Here is a 27,135-nt window from a genome sequence, read left to right as displayed (position 1 = left end):
ACATATTTAGTTTTCTTTGACTGAAATAAACCAGTCTATATTTTTGATCATAATGGCAAGAGATACGAATTGAACATAAAAAATGTTATCAGATGCAAAGAAATCACCTGAAATTTGATGGGCAGTGAACTCTGAAAGCCTCATGACCTTTTATTTGTTTAAAGCAGATAGTTACAGACAGTGCTAGGACACTCTGTCTGTAGACTTCAAGAATAAAGAACTGGCATTATGTCAGCTGACTGCACATCTGTCAGAGCAAGAAATTAGGCAAAATGCAGTTCTTTAATCCACATGAAAATTGTTCCTGCAACCACAACTTTGAGAACTTCCAGAGTACCTATGTTTTGAATCAAGATTTAAGTATACCCAAAGAAGGCAGCTATCTTTACTTTAGGGACGTACCTTTATTTACTCAAGGCTAAAGCTTTGAAAATAACAAAATAGCAAAAAAGTGTGGTTTGAACATGGTGAAAAGATATTTGAACTGGGCAGTCTATCAGCAATTTCAATAGCACTGTGCATACTTAAGCAAGTGCTCCTTTTGACTCTCATAAGGCTTTCAATATCAAAATGTAAAAGGAAAAAGTGCACACAGATTCCTGATATCTCTTTCTTTCCCTTTTGTAGTTTCAGCCTTTTAGTGCTCCCACTGCTGGAGGCAGACAAAAAGATGAGTTTTATCTATTACGCTGAGATGTCTTTGAGAACGAGTAAAGATTTAATCATTCTCCAGACCTGCAGGCAGAACCCAGCTTTTCTGCTCATCAATACCCTGCCCTTTACAGGCACTGAAAGGACGTGTCAAGTTCTCCTTCACCAACACGTCTAGAGTGCATTGTAAAGCATTTGAGTCACACTGTTTGTTAAGAGATGAAATATAAACTTGAGAAAAATGTGTGTCAGCAGTGCTGCTACAAAGGACTGAATAACTCTTATTTCATGTGACAAACTGAGAATTCAGAATGTCTCTGAATTTGTAAAATCGATTTTGTTTTGTTTGGCACAAATACAAGATGAGTGGGGGCTGACCCCATATAGGCTGATGACTTGAATTTTGTCCAAAGAAAGAAAGCACACGTTACGGAAAACTGACTCAGGGAAAATGAAAGATGTAAGATTTTTATAATTCTGAGCTTCCCCAGGGCTTAATCAGGAAATCACATCCCATCAACATTCACTGAATGCTGAACACACTCGGCTTCTGGATATATAATATATAAATTTACAGACCATCTTTTCAGTCCCACGACCAGTATCTAGGTCATTCTTTGCTAGGAATTAGAACCATCATCACATGGTTTAAGAAGGCTCTCAGCACTAAATTACTCTTCCATACTTGAGGAAGGGATTCTATCAGCAGAATCTGCAGTAAAGCCAACAGAGAATATTCATGCCTGATTTCTCCTGATTTAAGTATTCAAATGAAAATGGAAGACCACTCCTTTTCTCTGGAAGGTGCTTTTCAAAAGCAGAGTGTTCAATGCATAAGTCAGGTACATTTGCTTTTGAACAGAGACAAGGTCAAGCTTTGGCAATTGCACAGTCTGTTATGGTTTGGTTCCTACCCTCACTCTCTCCACCCTCTTCAGATGTCATACAATACATTAATGAGTTTTGCTAAGGGAGAAAGATATTTGATTAGCAAAATTCTTTACCAAGTATGCTCTCTTCCCTCTCCCACCACATTTCTCAAGGCAGAGTGGTTTGACATCAGGGGTCACCATGTGACCTCCAGAAAAACACAGTTTAACTTTTAGTGATCACAAAACCAAGGGTATGGTAGGCAGACTTTTTATGAATGAAGAATCCAACTGATTGTCTGAAGATCCAGTACAAGTCTTAAGAAATTGATTCTGGTTTAAAAGTCTTGCATTAATCTACAGGTTATTCAATGATCATTCTTTTCCCAGTAACCTGCGTAAGTAGTGAACAAAAAACCCACCAAAAACCCCAGCTTCCAGTTCTTAATTTGTGCCAATGAGTGGAAAAAACGAAACTCACTTGCAGGAAATTTTTGTGCGATCCACCACCATGGTCCACTGCTGCTGATTCGTTGAAACCTCAATGTAGTAGCTGTAGCTCCGATCATCACAGTCCCAAAGCAGCAACCTACATATGAAGAAGTTGTTGAGTGCCAAGTTAAACAAACATCAAACCAACCTTCAAATTTTTTCAGCCCTTTATTTTCTCCACTTAATCCTTTCTAAATGTAACTGTTTCTTTTGGAATGTATCTCTAACACTCAGCGAAGTCTTTACTGTTTCTGCCATCCTGAACTACTGTGTCTCTATTCTTATTATCCTGATGCCAGTAATAGACTTACAGGCTTATAATAACCAATTTATGAACATTAATCTATTACATTCATCCAATTACTTTTAATTTATTTGTCACGTGGCATTGCCTTCTTTAGACATGATGCAAAGATCTGTTTCAAAAAGTCAGTTTAGGAGAGGTCAGAAAAAAGAACTGGATGATTAGAAGGATTATGCTGCCTTAATTGTATTTTCTTGGTTTTGGCAAATATATGAGAAATATATTTAAAAAAGGAAAGTAAGCAAATGGGAATTCTCAGTCCTGGTTCATCAGAAGATGAGGAAAAGAAGGCGATAAATTATTAAACAAAGTGCTAAAAAGGCAGAAGAAAAAGAAAGACAATAGGTCTAACAAACACACATTCCTTCAGGAAGGGTACTAAGTAATACTGAATAGACTTTGATTTCCATACTTGTCTTACAGAGAGGAAGACCTAAAGCATCAGGGATGACATTTAGCTCAAGTGTTATCAAAACCCACATCTGGAAAATGTATCTTCTTCACTTTCCTTTGTATAGGTATTATCTCCCTGCTGTAAGAGATATTTGGCCCAGAACTGGACACAGTATTCAAGCCTCCCAACACCAAGTACAGAGGGAAACAACCTAGCTCAGCCCTTTCTTTTCAGCTTTTGAAATCCCAGTGTTAAAAATGGAATTAGGTCTAAGGGCCAAGCAGATTCAAAACAAATTCCCTAGATGTTGAATCTAGCTCATTATATTATCAGAAATAATATGCTCTCTTAAGTAGCTTTAAGAAGATAAATTAAAACACTTTCAACAAAAGTCTTTTAGCACATATGAATACTATCTATTTACAAATTAAAAGCTTCAGAGTTTACTTAGTAAAAAATAGGGTTGCCTGTGGCAATATGATGGACTTAAAAAGAAATCCCACACCCCAAAACATAACCACCCAACTTCAACACCTCTCCTTCATCTGATTATCCTCATTCTGCTTTTCTTCAGCTGAAAGGTCTCCAAAGAATGAAGTGCATTTTCTTAGAAAAAATTTACTGATTACAATCCTCTATTTGGTAACTGCTACTTATCAACAGGTCCTGAATTGATTTAACATTTATATTTAAACCAAGTCTTCTAAATGATAAAAAGAAGAAAAAATCAAAAACATTCATAAATTTGTTTTCCTTCAAAAAGGCTATCAAAATATAGCTAATTATACTTTTCAATAGAATCCTTTTATCATGGTGACTCATTGCTATTTCCTTGATCCATGTTTTCAAAGCTATGATCAAGAGTTTGAATATCAGAAACACACTGGTGACTGTAATTTCAACTAACAATACCAGAATTAAAACACAGCTGGCATGGTTTTAAAGCAAAAGGCTAACAGGGCCTATTTGTTCCTTTCAAAAATATGTAATTGCTCTCTCCCAAATCAACCTAATCATAAAAAAAAATCACATGGTTTAGAATTAATTCACTCATTATTTGGTTTGCAATAAAGTCAGTGGCATCTTTCCCAAAGTGACTTTGCATGAATGCTACATGTAGATTTCTGTTTCTTTCAAACTTCTGAAAGAAAATAAAATTTATTTATTCTCTAGTAGCTTTTTGGGGAAGACTCAGGATGTAGACTGACAGTAGAACTTATTTGGAATTTACTCTGCTTGAAATGCCTTTCTGGATAAGCAGTAAAAAACTTTCAGGTGATTTTTCAGCTAGAATATTCACCAGTGCACACTGAGCACAAAGGCCACTTTTTATGCCAGGTACAGCAATCTTTGCAACACATTACAGGCAAATTACCATGCTGAACTTTTTTAGCAAAGCTATGTTTTGCTAAGATGAATATTAAATGACAGGAAGGAGAATATTTCACTTGAAAAGTCAGAACTATACCCATTGGAAATGCATCTGTTTATAGCAAAATTGCCCATGTTCTTAGGACTTTCCATCTTGAAATAAAAAGCTAAATTAGCTCATTAGTGTATCTTGCCCTCAGGATTTAGAAAGAAAAATCGAGTGAAGATTTATCCAGTTTAAACTTTCCAACAGTGTGAGATGTAAACATATTTCATTTTTGGGTATCTGGAGTCTAAGCCTGTGAATCATTTAATATGACATTGCTGTTTATATCACATGTTCACAATGCCTCACTTTATAAAATAAAAGCTTTCCAAATATGAATAAAACTTTGCAGATATAGGAAACATTGCAGGCATATTATTATATTGGAAAATTATTATTTTGGCTACCTGTTATAAAAAAAAAAAAGCCATAGTATTTTTTTTTTTAACAGTATGTCCCTAAATGTCATGTGTTGTCCTGTGATTGATTGTTCTATGTTTCTAAAAATATTTTTTGTGTCTGTGCTTACTTTTTATTTTTAGATTTCTATTAAAAAGATTGTCACTGTTTAGTTCAGACTGCTATCTAACTACATATACTAAAGGTGTTAGCAGAATACCAAATAATATTAGTCGTGCACCTGACAGGATGACACCTGCTTCCTGAATACTCTAAGTCACTACAGAGAACATACAGATAAATATTTGACAGTACTGTGTTCATAAATCACTTGCATACTTGTAGAAACCCGAAAGACAGAAATTAAAACATGAGGTAGCAACACATCCTGAAAGAGAAAGAAGAAGAAAGAAAACCCTCCCACATGGAAGGAGGTTTTTTGTACAATTGTTGTTGCATTTTTGCCTCTGGTTGTCTATAACTCCGATATGTCTAAAGTCTTTCAATTTTCTGCAGATATTTTTGTTCCAGTAGTTACCCTGCAAGAAATCAGTCTTTCTTCCTACAAAGATCCTACAAAGGAGACAAAATTTCTGCAGATTTTTTAAGTGTTCCCATGATCATTCATTCTGAGTCATGATTTTACTCTCAAGTCAGGCAAGCACAGAAAATGAGCACCAAAGAAAGAAAAACTTCTTAAGTGGAAGTGGTATGGAAAATCAGAAAGCATAAGAGATTTATATGACAATGATGGTATATGCAAACAGAAAACACATTCGAGTTCACTGATGCTGTTTGTTAATTTAAGGATTATTCTGAATATGGAAAGCTATCATTTTCATACTAGCATTAAAGTCTTCAAAAACATTAAAGTTGGATAAGTAGTTCATGTACTGTTCTAAAGACAAAAGGTATTTCTATTTATTCTAACATGAAAATCACTATGGCATAGAATTCCATCTCTACCAAAGAGTGCACTAATAGCACTAGATTTCTATTCTAGATAAATGCAGGGAGAATTAGACAGAAAGTTATTGTGACATGACAGCTGCTGCAATATTCACATTTCAGCCTTAAAAATTAAACAATGTTTACTATGTTACATACACTAGTTGCTGTCTTTCTGTTCCTAATTAAAGAGTATACTTATTCTGGCACTGATATGGGCCTTTCCAGGGACTAAAAGGAGATATATATTTTGTATCCAGACAGGCAACTCTATGGAAAAACACCTAAACTAACATTTACTCTGTTCACTGTTCGAGGTATCTTGTAAGCTGAAAACTAACCAAAGAATAAAACTCTTAAATATTTGTAAAAAATTCATAATCTAAAATACTATATTTAGTAGCAATTTTAAAAAACCAAACAAACATAGTATCATAGAATAATTTCGATTGAAAAGGATGGGTTGAAATCTCCACATTTTCCATGTCTTCTCTAATAGAAAACAGTATTGAGCACTGATTGTCATTAGACCTCTTTCAGAATTTCGGAGTAAATTTTGATGTGGAAATCAAGACCTTCAAATTTATATACAAATACATGAAGAAGTAGTCAACATTGACCAAGTTTCAATGTGGTCTCCCATGGAATTCCTCAGTCAAATTGAACAGATGTTGCCAGTGTGCCTTCTCAGCAGTGAAGGCTAAAAACATATGGAGCTGGAGCAACAGGAACTGAGCCAGCAAAACAATGGAAAGAGATTGTTTTTCTGCACTTGACACTTGTTGGATCATGCCTGGCATACTGAATGGCTTTTTGGATCCAAATAGAACACTGATACATCTGAGCAATTCCAGCAGAGGACCATCAAAATGTTCATGAGGTTGAAGCACACACCCTGTGCAAGAGACTAAGCTAGCTGGCTTGTTTAGCCTAAGGAGGCTTGGGGCTGGGGAGGAACCTAACAACACTTGTCAATATCTGAGAACAGGTTATCACAGGCTACCCAGAGAAGTTGGAAATTTTCAGGACTTGAATGCATAAAGCCTTGATAGGGATAGCCTTTTTTCATAACTGACCCTCCTTTGAGAAACAACCTGATGCTAGATTTCTTCTTCCTCAAGTCCCTTCCAACCTGAAGGGTGCTGAGATTCTTAGATATTGGAATGACTTTGGCAGAAAGCATGCATACAATATATATTCTTGAAACATTCAACGCCCTGCATTTCTAAGGCACATTTGAACACCAATAGCTCTTCTGTTTTTTTCAAACTCAGAATTTAGTTGCTATGGTAACATATTATTTCTTGGAGGCTCTCTCCAGTGATATTCCCATTTCTATAGACTAGAAGCAGCTACTACCTTATTTCAAAGGTTTATATATTTACCCTTTCTGAAATAAATATATTCAATTGCACATTCGTGTTTCTGAAGTAAAAAGATACATACTTTAATTCCTAATTATTCACTTTAAAACCAAACCCATGGGTATAATGACTCATTTTCTGAGGGTAGCAGAATTCATGTCATTCTGTACTCATGGTGTACTGCCAGCCTAAAGCAAATTTTTTCCTATTAGGTGGGAGCATAAGATCAAGGGAGTTTTCAAACAAGCAAACAGCAGGAAAACAGGCAGTGAATACAGTTCCATCAGTTGTGGCAGACATTCTGTTAACAAAAATATTCTCTTACTTCTATTAAGATTAAATACTAAGACTTTTTGCTGTCATCTATTTTTATATTTCTGTACCAAACATAGATTTCCTGATGTTCAATAAGAGACCATTGTCCCCATCTTTAGCACTGTATAATACAGAACATGTTCCTGACCCTTGCCAAACCTGTAGATGCCTCAGAGCAAAACTTCCCCACTGCAAGGGGCAGCTTCCCTTCACTGCCTACTACCTGCAATAGACACAGCTGCAACTCAGAGCACTTGTTCTTCTAGGCAGTTCACAACAAGGGGAAAATGACGTGCTGCTAGCATTTCTGTCTCTAGACAATGCAGGTAGTCTCCTATGTCAGAAGATACCCCAGACTATGATGTTTATTATTGTTATTTTTGTAAAGTAAGCTATTAATCTTGTTTGTACTATACATGCAGGGAAACTGACAAAGAAAGATGAGATTCTGAACCTGTAGCTGTACAATTCAATACCACATAAATCACTAAATGCCTGTTAGTTTTGAATTATGTAATGTCTGGGGATTTTTTTAAATTTGATCTACACACTTGATGATTACACAGTTATCATTTCTTGGCAACCAGAAGTTTAACTCACCTAACACACTATTTAATAAAGAGACTTATTAAAAATCTTCTGCAAAAGAATAAACAATAGCATAGCATTTCTTATAGGAAAGTCAGGTTTTTTCACTAACTGGAAGAGATGGTACAATGCATCAATTGAAGGATAACAGAAGGCAGTAAGATAGGAAGACAGAAAAACTGAGAAACTATGCATTTTAGTTAGTATATTCTTCTCTTAATCTTTCATATTGCCAAAGCCTTAACTGCTAATTAAGTTTAAAGTGACATGAAAATGACAGAATTACATTTTCATTTACTTATTTAAAGAAATCTGAGTACTGCTTGGTTTTCGATTTGAGATGCAATATTTAACAGAATATTAACAATACCCAACTCAAATCAGTGTGGAAAGTTGCCAGCCACACTTACTCGTTTCCCACAGTGAGAACAATGCTGGACTTGCATTATGCATAATATCTACCCAGCCTGCATACACACAAAACACTATTTTTGTTGAGTTAGAGATTTGCCTGGATGTCTGATGTCAAACTTTGTCTTCAAAGTTTTACAACCATCATAACAATGCCATAGGCCAAAACCAAACCACACAAAACAGAAATTGGCAGTTATAAAAGAGCTTTCAAGTCTCACTTGGCAGTTCCTAACAGGGGGAAGGCACTGAGCTCCTAGAAATACGTATCCATGTACACGGCCTCTGTTGCAAGCCAGTACTCACCTGGGATTTCAGACTTTCATCACTGGTACTCCAAACTTCAGAAATCTTTATTTCACTGTCACAGAGCATACAAATTAAGTCCCTGACTACATAGCCTAAATTTACATAGACCATGATGCCATTAAGACAAGGTCTTGCATGCCTGATTTTATGAAACAAACAACTCAGCTACTTACCATCAGAGAATCTGAAGTTGGCAAGAATATTTTTCTTTTCACCTGTGAAAAATACCCCTCTCCTATCTATTTCCTAAGTCTCTATATCAGCCAAAATAATGATCTTCACATGTATACACACATTTACAGTAGAAACAGCCCAATGAACTTCAGTCCAAGTCTAAATACATTCATTAATCCAGCCTTGTAAATCAATATTCAGGTTGCTGTACCTCCATGTTTAAGTAAGAACTACCACTAATTGTATAGCAAAAAGGAAGCCTGGCTGACTTGACATGATGATTTTCTTCAAGAAAATTGTTTTCAGAATGAAGTGGATAAGAGTTACTTAACCATAAGTGAGACTGCAATTAAACTCTATTTAAAAATAAGTATATAACTTTAATAGTATAATTTGACTGTTACTACTATTATGCCTCTGAAAAGTAATATTTTCTGGAATTGCACTCTGCATATAATTCACACATTTAATTTTTAACATGCTTGTTATACTGAAGTAAGAAGCCAAATGACAACTACTGAACGACCCCCCTAATTAATGTCATTTCCAAATGTCATACAATCTGAAGAAAATAACTGCTCAGCAAAAGTTTCACTGTGGCCCCTAATTTAGAGAAAAACAAATCCTCTTACCGTATTGATCCAATCATGTAGGGCTGTGCCAGCTGCACTACAATAGCTCCACTCCCAAGCTGGTGGCATGTGTATCCAGAATCCCAATCATAGTTTTTTGTGTCTCCATTCAATAAGGCATTGCGACTGCGACTTACACCCTCAATCACACTGGCACAGTCTGCAATTGTTGCAACATTTTCAGTAGGAACTGTGAATTAAAAACACAAAGATGACAGACATACAGTCAGAAAACAATTCAGATGCCAATGGTTTTATTTCTGGAGAAGAGCTAGAAAAAAAAAAAGAGAGAAAATACGATCAACAGAAGGAAATGTAACTCACATAACATGAACTATGAACAAGTGATGAACAAGTAGTATAGATAGTTTTCATAGCACTGATTCCAGAATAGCTTGGTAAATTAACAGATGGATTTCAGTATTGGTGATACAAAAGTACTCTTTTAACACAATTGAGAAAAAGTAGCTTGTCCAGCAAAACATCAGAACTTTTGAAATAATTTCTTCCTGTTCTCATGATGAAACCTCTCTCTACTAAAACATCCGAAAATGGCTGAAGCATAGCTAAGAGAAATTTCAGAGCTAACTGTATGAGTCTTCAGCATGCAAAAAAGGAGATTATTTTCCATGAAGAGCTAGGATTCTGTGATTTCAGTGTGTTACTGGTGTCAGAAGCATAATCTTAAGAAAGCCACTAACCAGCCAAAATACCCTAAAAAAAAATGGGGAAAAAACTGCAAGCTCATTGCCAAGTAGTAATCCAAGGCAGTGGGAAAGCAACCAGTTCTGGAAAAGCTACTGTGTTATCAAATGCACTATCATCTCTATCTGTTCATAAAAAATTACCAAAACCACCACTTTTCTATTCTAGAAATCTCCTGATTCCCCTACTACTGCAAAGAGGCACTCAACAATTCCCAGATTCTTATGGGGGAGCAGGTGTTAGACATTAGAAGTACTTCACTGGGAACAATCTGAATAAAGCAAAGGCTAACAATGCAAACTAAGAGTACTGGCATTGAATTAAAATTTGCCTTGACTTCCTTTTCTTCCTCTCCTCCCTGGGAATAAGGGAACTTATTTGTTTATTCATTTTATATACGCTTTAAAGCATCTTCTACATAGAGCTGTTTCTTTTTAATAGGAAGAGGAAGCTATTGCAATCTTGGTAAAAAACAAAATGACTAAAAGATAGAGTCAAAATCAATGCTCATGTTGAGGCTCCATGGCACATTCCAGACACACTCCAAGCTATCTAAGTGATTAATTGAATGCAGTGCAGCTCAGTTCATGCAATACTATACCTGCATGCCCTCTGAGCATCATCCTGCTCCTTCTCATGTTTAGATTTCTGCACTAATCCATGACCCTGCTAAGCAGATGTCACCCTGTTTACTTAAATTCCTTAAAAACCATACAGAAACTGTCTTGGTCTGTTTTTCATATAATTCTGTGGTCTTCCCTACAACAGCTAATTAGAAAGTGACTGACTAATTGAAATGCACAGAATGTGCCATCCTGTTCCTTTTCTCTAGGGGGTCTGCCACTCCCTATTTTGAATGTTCATTATCATCTTTTATATATGCTTGATAAATTTATTAAAAGTACCATCTGGTGGGGACTCTCTTCTGTGCTAGATTTTCAAGTCTTTTGGTTGTCTTCCTTTTTCCCATTAGAATTTATGCTTCAATTTAGGCCACTTATTTACAAATACAAACTGTCAAAACCCACAGTCTTGTTTCTATTTTTTTTTTTTTTTTTTTTTAAATCCACCAGCTATCCAGCTCTTACAGTAACCAATATTGTCAGAGAAAACAGAAGATTACAAATACAAAAATTGTTGTACTGTTCATACAGCAGTTTTGGGCTGAAAAGTCTGATTTGCTTTTATGGAACAGAAAATACGTGTGTTAGCAAAGCAAACACCTTCTGTAAGCATACAAAAGGAGAAGATGATTGAGGTTACAGGACAGTGGCATCAAACATTTATTAAAACTTACTTTCTTGCCTCCTTGTCTTATGCTGCAGTATGGAGCGATGAAAAACTGGGCAGTATATTTAATTCTAGCAACAGTATTTTTATAAAGGATTTTCAATTTTCAAGAGATGGCCTAAGGGTCATCTATACTGACTATATTTAAAGAAAAGACAGATATGTTACTCAAATGTTCTTAGAGATCTTCCAAGAAAAGATGTACCAGAAGTGTGTTGTAGCCTCCATCATATTTACTTATCACTCCCTAAGCTTGTTTCTCTTACTTTGTCTTTTTAGCATACTTGATTTTTCATAAAATTAATTCTTTTCCCTGAAGCACTCTGAAAAAAATACTTTTTTGCTTTCTATCCACCCACTGTGACTTCACTAAAATGTGGGTGGAGAAATGAAAGAAAATCCTCAAATGATTTTATGCAACACAGGAGGGACCAGAACAAAGTGGGTGTATGTAGTGGTTCACAAAACTAGCCATTAATAAACCTCAAATAAATTATGAAAATAAGCACAGAGGGAGACAGTAGGTCTACTACATAGTCTTATTTTGTAGGAAAGCAGCAATTTAAAGCATTATGGACAGTTGAAGGTATTTCTACTGCACTCTAGGCAATAGTCAAAAGTTCTCTGCCCATGCGAAATCACTGCAACTGCTCATTTTAGTAAATTCTCTTAAGATACTTAAACAACCATTGTGAAGAAACTATAAACAAGAAATTACACTAGAAGAAACAAATTTTTGTTTTAGTCAATATGAAGGAGTGATTTTCCTCTCATGATTACATCTGTTAAATGTTCATCTTCTAATCACTCAATTTTTAACTATAAAATTGCATTCCTTTTCTACTTGAGCATCTATTAAAAAGTTTCCTTCCTGGCTGGTTGGAAAATAGAAAGCTGAGACTAAAGAAAAGGAGAATTAAGGATGCAAGAATTATTTCAGAGTTTGATTATACTGTATTAAAGAATTAAAGGGTATTAGACATTTTGCTCTCATTATTTTCCACAGGACAAAAGATTTGTTAAGTTTAATCTTTATTCAATATATGAATTAGCCCTTGTTTATTTGCTACATGGTAGAAAAATACGCAATCTACAGAATTTTCACTTAATTAAAAGTACAGCCACATGTCGTGTCTTTCATTCCACATACTCTTTCTTATTTTCTTGAGTTAAAACTTGCTGATGAAATTACTACATTTAATTTAAATCTTCAATCACATTATTCAAAGAAATCAAGACCTCAAAAAATATAAACTTCAAACAAATATCAACAGTATTTTCACCTGTTTCAGTGAAAAGCTTTCTGCAAGCCATATTTAGCTGGAAAAGAAAACCCCACTAATATGTGTTTTTGTCCAACTGTCAGAAATTGTGCTAGAAAAACTTCAGAGAAGGCTGATTTTTCACTTGATACATGCTACAGCTCATGATTCCTAATCCAATAAATTAGAACAAAACCATTCAAGCCACTGGAACTGGTCATATTTTTCATTGCAAACTAATTGGCTGCTACAGGGCTCTTTCATTAAACATTATGTCTGCAGAAGGCTTTCAGAAATATCGGTTGTTTTAGGAAGTGTGCATCCTTCCTTGTGGCACTGGAAACAGATAAAAGGATAAAAAAAGAACTGGAACCATATGAACAGATCTCTCTTGAAACCAACAATGTGGTTGCCCTTTCTTGCAGAAAGGGGGAAAAAAAAAAAATCCCTGCAGTATTTAGATTTTCTTCAACTTTTCATAATTTCCTAAAGCTATGGCTGCAGCAGAGCTGACTTATATTGCTGGGTAAGCCTGCATTGTTTTCTCTTTTTAAAAGAGAAAAAACAAAATATGATAGCTTTGCTTGGAGTCAACATTAAACTAGACAAAAACCAGCATGTCTCACTGCTTCCTTGGAGAGAGACAAAGCAATCTTTTACAAAGCTGAACCACACACTAGGAAACTGATATGACTGATATCTCCCTGTTACACATTCAGTTTTGTTTGTTCTTTTTCTTTTTCTAAATAACTTGCAGAGTAAAAGACAAGTGAATATTTATTTGTATCATTTTATCCCTTTTAAAATAAGTTCTCCTAAGGCACTGAACAGCACACAAATGAAGGTTCACGATGATTCCCAAGTACTGAACAGCATTCCCCAGAGGGTGACCAAGGACATTCCAGTGTTTTACATCCATCTTCTGCTCTTCAGGCATTATTCACTGTTCTCTCTTTCATGTGTAATGTACAAGTTACAAGACAGTCTGACAGACTGAGATAGACTACAGACCAACAAGACTTTGTAGAAAAGCCATCCACACTGCACTCCCAATGACCTTCACCAGGCTCAAAATTAGACAGAAGGTTGGTCAAGCCCACATCCTTGACTGCCCCTCAGCACTGAGCAGTGATTAAAGGACTGAGGTTATCAATTTTTTTCCGTTTGAGGCAGAAAAGAGGAATTTTTTCCTCTATTAAGGTGGGGAAAAACTCCCAGAAACCTAAAGGGGCCTTGCACAGAAGCAACTGCTGTTGTAACTTCTTGACACTGGGCAGACTAGAACATTTTACAATACATCACATGACACCAGGTACCACTTCCAAAGGAGTATATCTCTTACCTTTGAAAATATTCTTTTGTTTTTGATTCTAGATTAAATATTAATGGCTAAAGAACAGTCAAAATTTCATAAGCATAAGTTCATTATAAGCAAGCAGTATGATTGTGAGATTAAAGAATATTTGCATCCTTGTTAAATGAGAGTTATGTTAGTATCATGAATTTAATATGTAAAACTCTTAACTTACACATTTAGTGATAATAGTATGCCAAAAAGAAAAATACATCTTAGCTCTAACATATGGGTTAGGGAAATAATTTAATATGATTAAATTCCTTTCTGTCACCTCATTTCACAAGACAACAAACTGTAAACCAACACTTAAACATCAGAGAGTGCTATAAAGAGCATTTTCTGCTACTTTTGCTCCAAAACTGCTACTCAGCTACCATTGGGTCATGTCAGTACCACATTCAGTATTGTACGAAGTAACTGCATAAATCATCTTCCATATTAACTTTTAATTGTAATATGTCAAGTTAGTAACTTTTCATTAAAACCTTGTATGCAAAACCACAAGAAAATAAAATTGTTATCATGACAGAGTACTTAATTTTTATTATTTATCAGCCTTCTAATCTTCACTGTACGGTGACAGCCATTGCACAGATAATATGTATCAGATCAAGTTGAGTATCTTTCACAACAATTAAATAAATAATTGCTCAAGTCTCTAAATAATATCTCTAACCAAATATCTCAGAGGCCTCATTTCTTTGGAATGAGTTTTCAAATGAAAAAAATATTCACATCTAATCTTAGCACATCTAGTATTGTGTTGCTTTGGTAGAAGTAGGGGTCAAAAAGTCTTTCTGAAAGGACCTTATAGTCTTCAAGGGCCGACCAATACTTCATTTTTTTAATAAAACAGGGTATAGAAACAACAGCTGTGTTTGCTCTAACTGAATTTAATATTGTATTTAATATCATATAGGATAAACAATGAACATAATGAACTGCTTTTCAAGGGTTCAAGATGAAAGTTTTTCTACTAAGTCAAGATTAAAAGCAATCTACTCTGATTACTGCATTTTCATATATTTAATTTATTTTTTCTAACTGCTTTCAATCCACTTTGTCTTATCTGGTCACTTCGGAAACAGGAAAAACATTACAAATCCTCATCAGAGCAATAAAATAAATCTGTGCCAATCCACTGGTACTCATACTGAATTTTTACACAAGTGGACCTTGGACTGACAGTCTGCTTGATCACAGGAGTCATACAATGTGGCACCTTATGGTAATCATTACACTTAAAAAAACATTAAATAGATATAATATCTTCTAGATGGATCAAAGATGCTGAGAATATTTTTGAATAGACAATACTGGTGGCCAAAAATTCTGATGGAACAGCCATAGGTGCCCCTGCTCCATTTCACAACTGGACTAGCATCAAGTAGTACCCAAATCTTTCCATTTTTATCTTTCTCATCATAAACTCTGCAGGATCATGTATACAACTGCTGGTACCTCATTGACAGTTGGAAGACTAGCCACATCCCACTTTCAATTAACTACTCCCCAAACTCTTACTTTTAATTTTCTATGAATTGTATTGACTAACATCTCTTAAATATAAAAAGCTGTGGAGACCTACAGGCCCCTCTTTCCTTACTGTTGACTTACTGTAACTTCAAATGAGTGACACATACAACAGCTTGACTGATCCACGCTGAACAACAGCAAAGTTGCCATGGATTAACAATCATCATTAACACCAGAAACCCTCACTATTATGCTGCCCAAACCCTATTCACCTCTAAGATTCTACAAAAACATTCTCACAAACTGAGAATTTTTAATAAAGCCATATAAAGTCTCCATCCCCTAGATTACCTTTGAAACTTAAAAAATGTTAAAATAGATGAGTTTGTCTCACAAGAATGATCACTCAACCAGAAAAAATGATTGAGTCTATGAAAGATGAGTCACTTAGAGTAAAAGTTCACTTACACAAACATGCACAGAATCACTGCCTTGCCTACTTATGATCAAACAATCTTTGTGCTAACACTCAAAACCAAAATTATTTAAGTCCCAAATTCATAATTTACTAAAGAAGTTTGATCATCTGATATAAAATATGTGCAAATATTTGTACACACTAACAGATTTTGTATGAAGTGTCTAAAAATTCATAGCCAGAAGTGCTAACCATGAAATTTAACTCAAAGGTCTTATCAAATCTGATACTTTGTTTCTCTGCCAACTAGCTTACTGAAGGGAGATGTTTTCTTTTAACACAGTTCTTCCTTACTGCTTACTTTATTCTGTAGTCAATGGCAATTGCAATGCTACTTGCACACTACCCAAACCAAAGGGAAGGCTTTTGATTTGCCTTTGTATAATGCACGGGGAACAGGCTGAAGGAACTGGGTCTTGGTTTTTCATGGCTAAATATTATAGTTTTCTCAGAAAAAAAATTAAAGTGAATGTGTCTTACTAAAGATTTTCCTCTCATCCTATTTTGAAAACTGTTTTCCCTTCCATCTGTCATGGGTAGATATTTAAAATTTAAATATTTGTTTAAAATCAACATGAACTCTGAGAATTTTGCTGAAATTCTTTATTTTAAGCCATAAGTAATGAACTGTGGGAAATCCCACCTAGACAACTACTAAATACTCTTTCTCCAATGAACTTCAGGATCTGACTTCTCAGTTTATATGGAAGAAACCACAGAAACCACCCTGTTTGAACTATTAAAAAAAAAAATCGATATTAAGTCTGTGACACATTTTGTCATTCAATACCATTGGTCTGTTGGGGATTTCCACCTTAAGTAACATAAAGGTACTTAAATCAGTATTACATAAAGCTGCCCAGCTAAGAGAGCTCCATCAGCGTGGTGTTCTGAGAATAATAGCAGCACAGCTGATACAATGTTCTGCCTTGGCTAAGCATGTCTATGACTCTTTGGGGGGAAATCAACACATGAGAGTTTACTTTCAGCAGTTGTAACCAGGCTGTGTAAGAGGCCCTAAATGTCCAAATCCATCATCACTACAATAAATAGCTGTGGTTAGTCCATTCTTGTAAGAGAATTCAGGGTAACCTACTGGGAGACATGAGCAACCATACTATGACATGCAAAGAAAAATCACATTGCCAGCCCTGACTGACTCAGCTACCAGTGGCTTTGTCAGCAGTGGTTGATTTGAATTTCAGCATTCCTGCAGCATCATTAACTAATCCACAGTACTGGAATTTCATAGAAGCTGTAAGGACTAGCCAACTAATTCTATGCTTACAACACTCTTTAACCCAATTTAGAGATTTCTGGATGGAAACAGAAGTAGAGTGCAATAATGGCCAGCTTTAAAAGACAAGTGTTTAAAACAGTTCATGAAAAAGGAAAATTGTTCTATCTCTTACCTATCAGACCTTTCTCAAGAGTAAAGGATTTGTTCGTGAACATGCATTCAAATGCCACAATATGGAAAACTTTGTTCACTGTGTTGTGGGTCCCAACAATTCGAATATACCTATAGGGAAACAAAAAAAGTAAACGGCACAAGTTAAACATGACCACCTTCTGTGCTCTTAAATATAATTGAATCAATTAGACTACAATGTGCAGACCCATAAGAACTGAATAACTGTTTAAAAAAAAAGAAAAAGGAGTAAAAAAGAACATCAATTTCATATCAGGTTTTGCATCTAGTCAGGATACTGGCTCCAGTGCAATTTAAGAAGAAAGAAAAACCTTTAAAGAGAAGTGGAACCTGTTAAAAATGTTTCTGGATTATTTTGCCAAGAAAAGCAAAATTAAGGATCTTCTGTTTCAGAAATGATCTGTTAGTGCAAATATGTGCTCATAGCGGTTTTAAATAATAATAATAGTAATAATAATAAGAACAAGAACAACAGTAATAATAATCATCCTTTTACTAAGAGATTTTCAGCATTGTGAAAGATTTCATACAGCCAGGACAAACCCAAAAGATGACTCAGTCTTTTCTTCAAAAGTCAAAAAATTAATTCCATTTTATTAAGACTGTTTCTAATTCTAACACTGGATGTACAGGATATCAATCTCTGTTGGTGTATCTTTTATTAATAATGAAAAAAAACTCTCATTCAAGTATTATGAAACAAAGCTACTCTGAGTTTCATTCTTGGTGGTATAATTTATATTTCCACACTCCAATTGCAAATCAAATAGAGCTGCTCTCAAACATTGTGACCTATTCACATGCTGCATTACTCAGGAGGCTTCACCTTCCATAAACAACCACTAACCTTGATTCAGTCTGATTCTGCATTTTCTGAAGAGATACAACAGTTCTTACTATAAATTTTGAGAAACCTCAAAAGGACTGTTGTATACCTCTCAATAAATGCTAAACAAGCAACCAGAAAACTACTAAACCAAATAAGGAATTACTCACAAGATGGGCTACCCACACTTGCAGAAAGCACTGTATGAATTTAACTCATTTAAATTAACAACTATCAGAATGTATGAATCTTAAGCAATATCCTTGGTCTTTCATTTACATGGTATAATTATATTTCTAACTTAATGGCCATTCACCCACAGCATCATTTTGGCTTGTGTTCTTCATCAGATCAAGTTGAGAAGACACACGGTATCTTTCCTGAGATTTTCTCTTTAAACAATAAAACAACTATCATAGCTATTTACTGTGCTAATGCTCAACCTCCAAATTTAATTTAGAAATTATTTTAATAATCATAACTTGGCACAAAGAATGATATGCTATTGCCTAATTAATGTTTACTCACAGATCAATCAATTAGCACAGTAGCCATTGTCTTGAAAGTCATTCTATGTAGAAAAAATAAAGTTGCAAAAGTGAAGAAAATATTTATTATTTATAAAGAAAAATCTGTGTTTTAAGAATAAAGCAGAACTTAGCCCTTACTCTGTAGCTGTATCAAGTGCCTGCAAAGAGCATCACAGGAATCTTGGTTGACAGGCAAACAGGAGGTGTTTCCCCAGACCTGCCAGTGTGAACCAGCTGACTTTCTTTTTATGAACTCACAACCACAGTTTGAATGCTAAACCCACAGATAATGTCCAAAATTTGACAATGGTAACTGATCTTGTTCCCTCCAGCCTCAGAAGCACAGAATTCTATTAAACACAGGAGAAATTTTGGAATATTTTGAAGTGCACATGGAGGCTGGCTTGCTATAGAGACTCTCTTGTCTCTCCTAGGCAAGAAGGTATTGATTGAGTTGTGCTGCTTGGACAAAATGCACCAGGCAAACCAACAGAGTGTTACTAATGGAGATGTACTTTGACATCCTTCAGTTATGCTTCCTTGCATTAAAGAGCTTAGAGAATAAACAAAGTAACAAGATTAATAGGAACACAAGAAACTGCTTCATAATTAGCTTTAAAAGCTAATTTACTTAAATTTTTGGAGTTATAAAATTGCATCATTAGAGCAAACTTCTTGATCATTTGTCAGAGCAACCAGAAGTTGCTCCAATTCCTTTCAGCAACAAAGCAGGTTCATATGACACAAAGTTATCTATGAATCTTTGTGTGATTGCAGACTAAAAGAATCACAATCCAATGCCTACACTAGCTCCACTGTCAATGGACTTTAGACTCAACTGGTAAGACTGCAAGATAGAAAAACCCCTAAATCATTCTTCAAATTAAAAAAACCTTGATCAATTTGTGGGGTTTAAATTAACTTCCCCAGCAGGTAAACAGGAATGCAACATGAAAATTTTGCCCCTTACTTTTATTTTCTGTCCCTTTTTGATAATAATGGATACTGATAATATATAAGTGCTCTACGAGTTACAGACTTGTCTAGTCACAGAGTCAAGCTATACAAGACCCTAAAATTCTCACAACAGGAATATCAGAAAAATCTGGTTGGTAGGTTTTTTTCTTCACTACCAAGAAAATTGTTCTGACTATAGGGAAACAGCATGTTCTACTGGATCTTGGTAGAACTTTAAACTACTAAGATTTGAATGGACTACCTGGGTTGATTAATTAGGCACCTACATTGCAACATCTCTCATTCATCCCCCACTTTTCCCAGAGCAATTATTCTCCTTTATATGACATTATGATATTGGTACTCTGTTGTGACTACATATCTGAACAACTAAATTATGTTTTACTTCTGCACTTTACATTTGTAAAGCTGACACATATAATTCAGACAACAGCTGCTGCACATCACACCACTGATTCTGCTGTGCATACCCTTGAGGACTACAAACACCAAAGCTCAGCTGCCTATATAATCACAACAGTGCTTAGGACATATGTCTCAAAGCAAGAAAATATGCATACTCTAGGAGTCATTTTAATCCTTCATTATAATAACAGCAGAAAGACACAGACAAACTCTAAAATGCATTAAGCACAAATTCCAATCCCTTGAGAATATTGAGACAGAAGACTGAATAAAGGGAGAGAATGGAAATTAACAGGTATTTTGTACTGATATCCACTCTTCAGTTACACTCAAAGCAACTTAGAATAGCAACAGCAAACTCAACTAAATTTAATATGTAAAAAATGCTCTCTTATGAAATCGGCATTTCATTTTCCTTTGTGGAGCATTTGGTATGAGAGACCAGTGCCAGAATTACTGTATACTTTATACCTGCTCTAACTGCTTAGAACCACTAACATTCACATTCTAATAACCACCACAAAGATACACCATGTACAGCTCAACACACAAGGGCATTAGAAGACATTGTGTTTGTTTTTTAGTGGAAAAGGAAACAGTGTTATTCGACACCATCTAAACTCCATTTATTGACAACTCCCTAAAAGGAATAATCCTTCAGACTCACACAGCTGAATCAACAGACCTGTGGCAGGAAGATAGAAAAAACAAGGAAGAAAAATCTATTGCCAGCATTAAATTGTGGGAGAACAGTGGACATAAATAAATACATAAAATAAAGAATTAAGCCAGAACAAACATGAAAAGCATATCTGTCTTTTGACAGAATACAAGTTTTCCTGCACTTAGACAGGAAAGTCTAATCAAGTCTATTTTATACCAAAGGAAATCCCTGCTGCAAATATGGAAAACAATGGTGAAAAATCAAATAAAACACTTACAAAAGACAAAATCATTGAACTCCAGTAGGAAAAGTACATCTAATACCACCAAAATCCTGCACAGTAACAAACATTTTCACCTTGGAAATACAACTGATAGTAAAGCAGCTTGAAAACACAACACATTTCACTTTGTAATGTGCCAGAATGTGTATGCAGGTATTTTATGTGGGGGCATTCAAGTGACTAAAAATATTGGTATACAGCACTTAAACAGGACATGTAATTGTTTGTGTACCACATGTAAGCAGTATGTAAACCAATCAACCAATGTTTCTCAAAGGAAAACACCAAATTAACACTAATGTGCTTTGGAACATAAGTAGCATTTACATAATATGATAATATGTTGTGCATTCCATACATAATAACCTGTAAGAATAATAAGTTTACAAATGCTTTGTTCTTTTCTAATGGCTTCCAATTTTTATTTCTTTAAAACAGAAAATAAACAATTTCAGATAAACTTGCTTTAATCTCCATCTTTACTCTCTAAGCAGTTCTAGTTCCAATGAAGTTCTTAAATCTGAACTTGGTTCACCTTGTTTTATTTCAAGTCATACCTCAACCCAAAACAGCTCAATTTCCTAGAACCTGTCTGGATATGAGTAGAAATCTCCAATTACACCTGATCTCATAATGGACTTCCACTATAAGAATACAAAATAAAATACGAGAAGATATTAAGACCTGGATGTCATGAAATCTGTACTTCAACCACATTCCTGATTTGACTTTGGAGCTAAGCACAACTTAAATATCACCCTCACTTATCTTTATGCCATCTCTACTGAATACATAAAATGAGACTCTAATAAATTCAACTATATAGAAAGAAAGTAGTTTTTTAATAGAGAAGAAAGCATTGTTCTTCAGAAAGTCTAATTCTAAACCAAACTGGACAGCGAGATTCAAAGAACAGACACGAGCTGGCTCTGCACATCTTTCCAGGCTGGTGTGACATGAAGCCAGACTCTTTTCAAAATGAACCCCATCTTCCACAGGACTCATTTTCTTTGAATCACACTACATTCTCATGAGGTTTTATGACTTAGGATCAATTTAGCTTCATTATATAGATGCATTGTAGTCTCCACATTTTTAAACATATTGAACAAAACATAAGAAAATACAGGAAAGTGCTGTTCAGTGAAATTGGAGAATGTTTGCCATTTTCCCCAGCTTCTCATGCTCTGTGAATTTAGCATGCAATACTTATTTCTTGCTCCAATGACACTTCAGTACGTGCTGTCTATATTTAGACTAAAATCTGACCATAAACAATATGATAAAGAAATACCTGAAAAGTATTAGAAAAAAGTGAGGTATGATGGGAGGACAGAAGGAAAGAAAAGAAAGATTGATTTCAATCTGCATCAAGGTAGCTCAACAAAGAAATAATTAAAGTTTTGACCTGTGCTAAAAAAAGCAAGGAATTTTGAAACTCATTCTCTAAAACTGTGATGAAGATATATACAAAATTTTTTATTTAGCTCTCACATCACAAAAATCTGATAGACAGTGGTAAAAAAGGGTAGATTTTTAAAAAAGTGTCAGAAAATGATTTTTAAAAAGGGGGCAATTATTGAAAGACTCATTTTTATATAAGTTTTGTTTGGATGAATCACTACTAATCAGAAACACAGTAACTCCTGGCATTTGAGCTCACAGGCATAAAAGAATAAGAGAAGACCTCCAGGGCTCTCCAAAGGGGGTCATAAACGCACATGAAGAATTAAATGTTATAAAAAGTAAAAAATGCCCTAACCAACTGACCAACAGACAAATAAACTAAACGCTCAACAACTAAATAAACCACCACCCCTTATCGAAACAGTATAACATTTTACTTGCAGAAAAATACATCCAAGGATATATGCAAGAAGCCTTACCATTCATTATGTTAAAATTATACTGGAAAACTACTAAACGATATTCAAATGAAATCAGCTAAGTATTAGTAACTTAACATAGTAACAGAACACAATAAAAATGACTGATTATATATATTTTTATCAATATTTTTATGATTAAAAAACTTGTACCTACAGATACAACTCTTTGTAGTTGCTTGTGGTTAAAAAATTGATGCAAAGTATTTCTGGCTCAATTTCAAATTTGCTACTCAGTTTTGGAATGCTGAAATATGGGGTAATTCATTAAGCAAAGTATGTCTCATACATTTTAAACATTTATGATATAGTATGTAGCTGCTATTCAAGTGTGGTCTGGATCTGGGACAAGAATGCCTTTGTTATCTGAACAAGTTTTAGTTCCTTAACTAAAGCTATGATCATACAATTATTTAACCCCTGTACTACTCAGTGATATACAGATTTACAAACACCAGCCAACAGTAACTGTATCACAAGAAACATCAACTTGAATTGTTCAACACTAGGAGCAATGTTTGTAGGAACAAAACCACTAAAATAAAAAAAAAAAAAATCACAAGTAATGTCCCACCCAAAACAGTGGAATGTCAGTTCAGACTGCTTTGGAGTTCCTTGCTAACGTGAAGCATGGAACAGCTGTTGTGCTCCTGATAACAGACAGGTTAGCCAAACTTTTAAACTATGATCATTCTTCAGATGGATTTTACAAATTATTAATGAAAACTGAAAGTCACATGAAATATATATAAGATACTATGAAAGAGAAGCCTCATTGGAAATTACAAGACACATTTTTCATGTTTGTGAAACAAATGTCTGATGTGAGACAGAACAATAAAAGTATCAACCAATTATTTCTAAATTCACCAAGTTCTGTCGTTTATGAGAAAAATCTCACGATATCCACTAGCAGTATCATCTGCTCCATATATATACCATTGATACCTCAGTTTATCAGTGTCTCTGAACTTCCTTGCTTATACTTTCCAGCATACTCAAGACCCAACTCTTAGCTACTGCAGGCCTGAACGGAGCTATAAAATGAAGGACAAAAGAAATATTATTTATGGGACTATTCATCAAACACAGACAGTGCAGCAGATTCAATCTCGTAAGCTTCATAGGTCTAGATCTTTTAAAATCAAATTGTGGTTTACTGGAAATAATTGATGACACGGTGAAAGAAGATCATAAATTTGGATTACAAGTAGGTGGTCTATATTAACCTGTACAAACACTCTTACATAGCCCATCAGCAATGAGATGGCAAAAGAGAAGGGTAGTGACTTCCAATATATGTACACAAATAATAAAATATACAGAAACTCAAGTTCATGTGAGAATAGGTGAATATGGTTAAAGACAGAGCATTTAAGACAGACAACTATTGTAATGATTTCTTATTCTCACTGCTTCTCTTTTTTCCACTTTTTAATAAGCAGTAAGAACTGTTTAATTCAGATCAGCACTCTAGAGTGTTGTACCAATTAAACTGATTACAATGGATATTTATTCACTGAAACACTGCCATCAGGCTGGAGTGGTATACTGAGTGTCACAGCTCCAAGAAAATGCTACTATTTTGTAAAATGTAGTTCTTGTTTTCCTACAAAACGAAAATAACTTATGTTTGACATGTTTATGAAACTAAAACTTGTGAGCAGGCCTGCAGAAAACAGAAATATATTGACTGAGCTACTGAATTCAGATCTCTTTAAATTGGTTCCTTAACCAAGGAACAACCATTCAAGAAGTTCTCTTCCTGTGGTTAAGCATGTAAAAATATGAAACTGTTTAAAATCTTATTCCATAAAACTTAAAATCACTTTGGATGCAATGAAAGAAGAGAATAAATGGCAACCAGAGAAAAAAGGCTTTTCTTTCAAATTTTATTTCTTTTAGAGTGCAATAAAAAGTAAAGTTCTCACCTGCCCAAATTTTCCCTTACACTGAGTGAGCTGAGCTGCACATAGATTACTGCAGGTGATAGTAATCCAGTGGGAGATTGCAACCACTGATGCACTGACCACCTCCTCAGAACGGACTCCAGACTCAAAAGGAAGGAAGAACACTACATACAGAGTAATTAATGTGGGAAGTGAGTTTGAGTACTAATTAATGCAAAAGTTATGCTAACTAATTGCTAAGTAATGCTAAGAAATTGCTAACCAGTAAATGATGATGTATTTGTTTAATGAAATGTATAAATAGCGTAAAGTTTTGATTATTGGGGAGCCAGCATTTTTTGGGGTACCACCCAGACCCCTGCTTGAAGCAAACTAGAATAAAAAATAGAAATATCTCACCTCAGTGTGTGAATCGACGCTGCACAGGTCTGACGAGCTCATGTTTAAGACAACAATAATGCATATTTGTATCAATAATAACAACAAATCTGCCTTGATCTTTCTTAGTAAAGGCCTTTCAAATACTTAATAACAGATTGTACAGAGCTTTGAAAGGACATGAAAAAGTCAGTACTTGAAATTTCGAATAGTTGCAGGATGACTTCTTCTGTAGTGAAGTAAGCTTTATGGCCATGGAAAAAAAAAACCCAGAGTAATAACTTCCTTCACTATGAACAAAGAATCTCTTATCTGAGAATGAAACAGAGCTTTATCGGGATGCCTATGTAAAGACAGAATGCATTAAGCCATCATCCATTTGGCTATCTATTATATTAAAAAGTGCCAAAGAGCAGTTTCATCAACTGTTTCAAAAAGTTACAAACTGCACTGAAAATGCTGGAAGTTGCAAATCAATAGGCTTAGAGCCAAGTTATGACAAAATAAAGGATTCTTAAATAATTTAATGATCTACCTAGGATCCCCTAATGTAACAAACTTATTTATTTTTCATAAACCTCTGCCTTTTTCAATCCAGATGACATGTAGTATTTCTTTTCCAAGCTTAAATCTGTTTCTGAAATATTTTCATTACTCAAAAAGGTACTGTATTAGACCTCAAATCAGATAAAGCTTGGTATCTTTTTCCTCTACTTTTAAATTTGGCGTTATGTTCAAAACCATTGAAACATAGCTCAAAAACTCATACATACATATATATATGTAAAGAAAATGTGAAGGAGATTTTTAAAGTGCTCTGATCCATCTAAATGCTTACTACAATATCCTTGACACCACCTTCTAAACTTGTCACGCTTCTGTTTTCACCTCAATAGTAGCTGGAAGAAGAATTCTGTCTATATAGTACATCTCTAACACTGACAGAGTTTCCAACATCTGGTTTGATGGGAACTTGTTTTCTTTGACTTCTACTTTTGACTGTTGCTGAATTCACTCAGCTAATGCTTAAATGTGATTCCTCAATGAAGAAATAAACCACTATACTTGAAACAAAAAGAAGAAAAAATTATAGAAGACAAAAAAGAAAAATAAGTAAAAGGGATTTCCCTATACTGCACAGCAGGTAAGATAGTGAGAAAGAAATCAGTGATTCAGGATATTAGCTCTAACAATTGTACAGTCCATGAGAAAGCTGCAGTTACACGTTTGTGTTGGAATCCACTAAACTGGTCTATTTATGTGCTTGTTTCAGCACAGCTACCCTCAGGATATTTGATAGCTCTCCATTGTTACTACCTTGTATGTGGCCTTCCCAATGTGGCTGTGAGCATACACAGCTCTCTCCTATTCGAAATCCAATTAGATCATTACAACATTACATTGGAAAAACAGTCACTGAAAGGCATTAGGTTGTATTGTATCTTCTTCAAGCAGATTTTTTCCTCTAAATAACACGATTCCTGCCTCAGCAGAGACAGAAGTGCTCTGTGGAAGAGTATCTTTTAAATGAATCTACCACACTGTTATATGAATCTCAGTTCTGTAGACATAAACTTCATTAGCACATCAGTTCAATTTTCCTGAATGCTCTGCATTACCTTTTAAAGCATCTACTTCACTTTATTAAGCTGATAATTAGAACTCAGTGTTGCATTATTTTCATATGTAACTAGAAGGTAAGTTAATGCATTTTATTCTTATATATGAATGCAGTGAAAACATGTTTCAGGAGATAGCTCTCTTATATTTCATTGCTTTATTCCTAGTTGTAACTGATGTCAGTTATGTGGCTATTATCAGTCTAATAGTACCTTTTCCTCCATAATAATATTATTATTCTCAGTATAATGACATAAATATCCATTTAGAAATGAAGGCAATCGATATCACTTATTGTTATATCTTCATTAACTAGAAATTTACAGAGAATACAAGGCTGTGACTTCTTTCTGTCCTTCATGGAGCAGAACCTTTGAAGTTCAGAGCT

General features: G+C 34.8%; 1 protein-coding gene across 2 annotated transcripts in view; it reads right to left on the bottom strand.

Moving 5' to 3' along the window:
* Positions 1 to 27,135, bottom strand: part of BTBD9 (BTB domain containing 9) — a 114,916-nt gene that overhangs the window by 27,604 nt on the left and 60,177 nt on the right. For both annotated transcript variants that reach the window (XM_088161286.1, XM_014893174.2), the window contains exons 8-10: positions 17,248 to 17,357; positions 9,268 to 9,457; positions 2,002 to 2,109 (exon numbers count right to left, since the gene is read on the bottom strand). In XM_088161286.1, coding sequence (XP_088017412.1) covers positions 2,002 to 2,109; positions 9,268 to 9,457; positions 17,248 to 17,357 — 408 coding nt within the window. The remainder of the gene's footprint in view (positions 1 to 2,001; positions 2,110 to 9,267; positions 9,458 to 17,247; positions 17,358 to 27,135) is intronic.

Source organism: Sturnus vulgaris, chromosome 3 (assembly GCF_052056855.1).
Source record: "Sturnus vulgaris isolate bStuVul1 chromosome 3, bStuVul1.hap1, whole genome shotgun sequence".
NCBI lineage: Eukaryota > Metazoa > Chordata > Aves > Passeriformes > Sturnidae > Sturnus > Sturnus vulgaris.
Note: the sequence above shows the minus strand (reverse complement) of the source record. Positions and strands in the feature narration are given on the sequence as shown.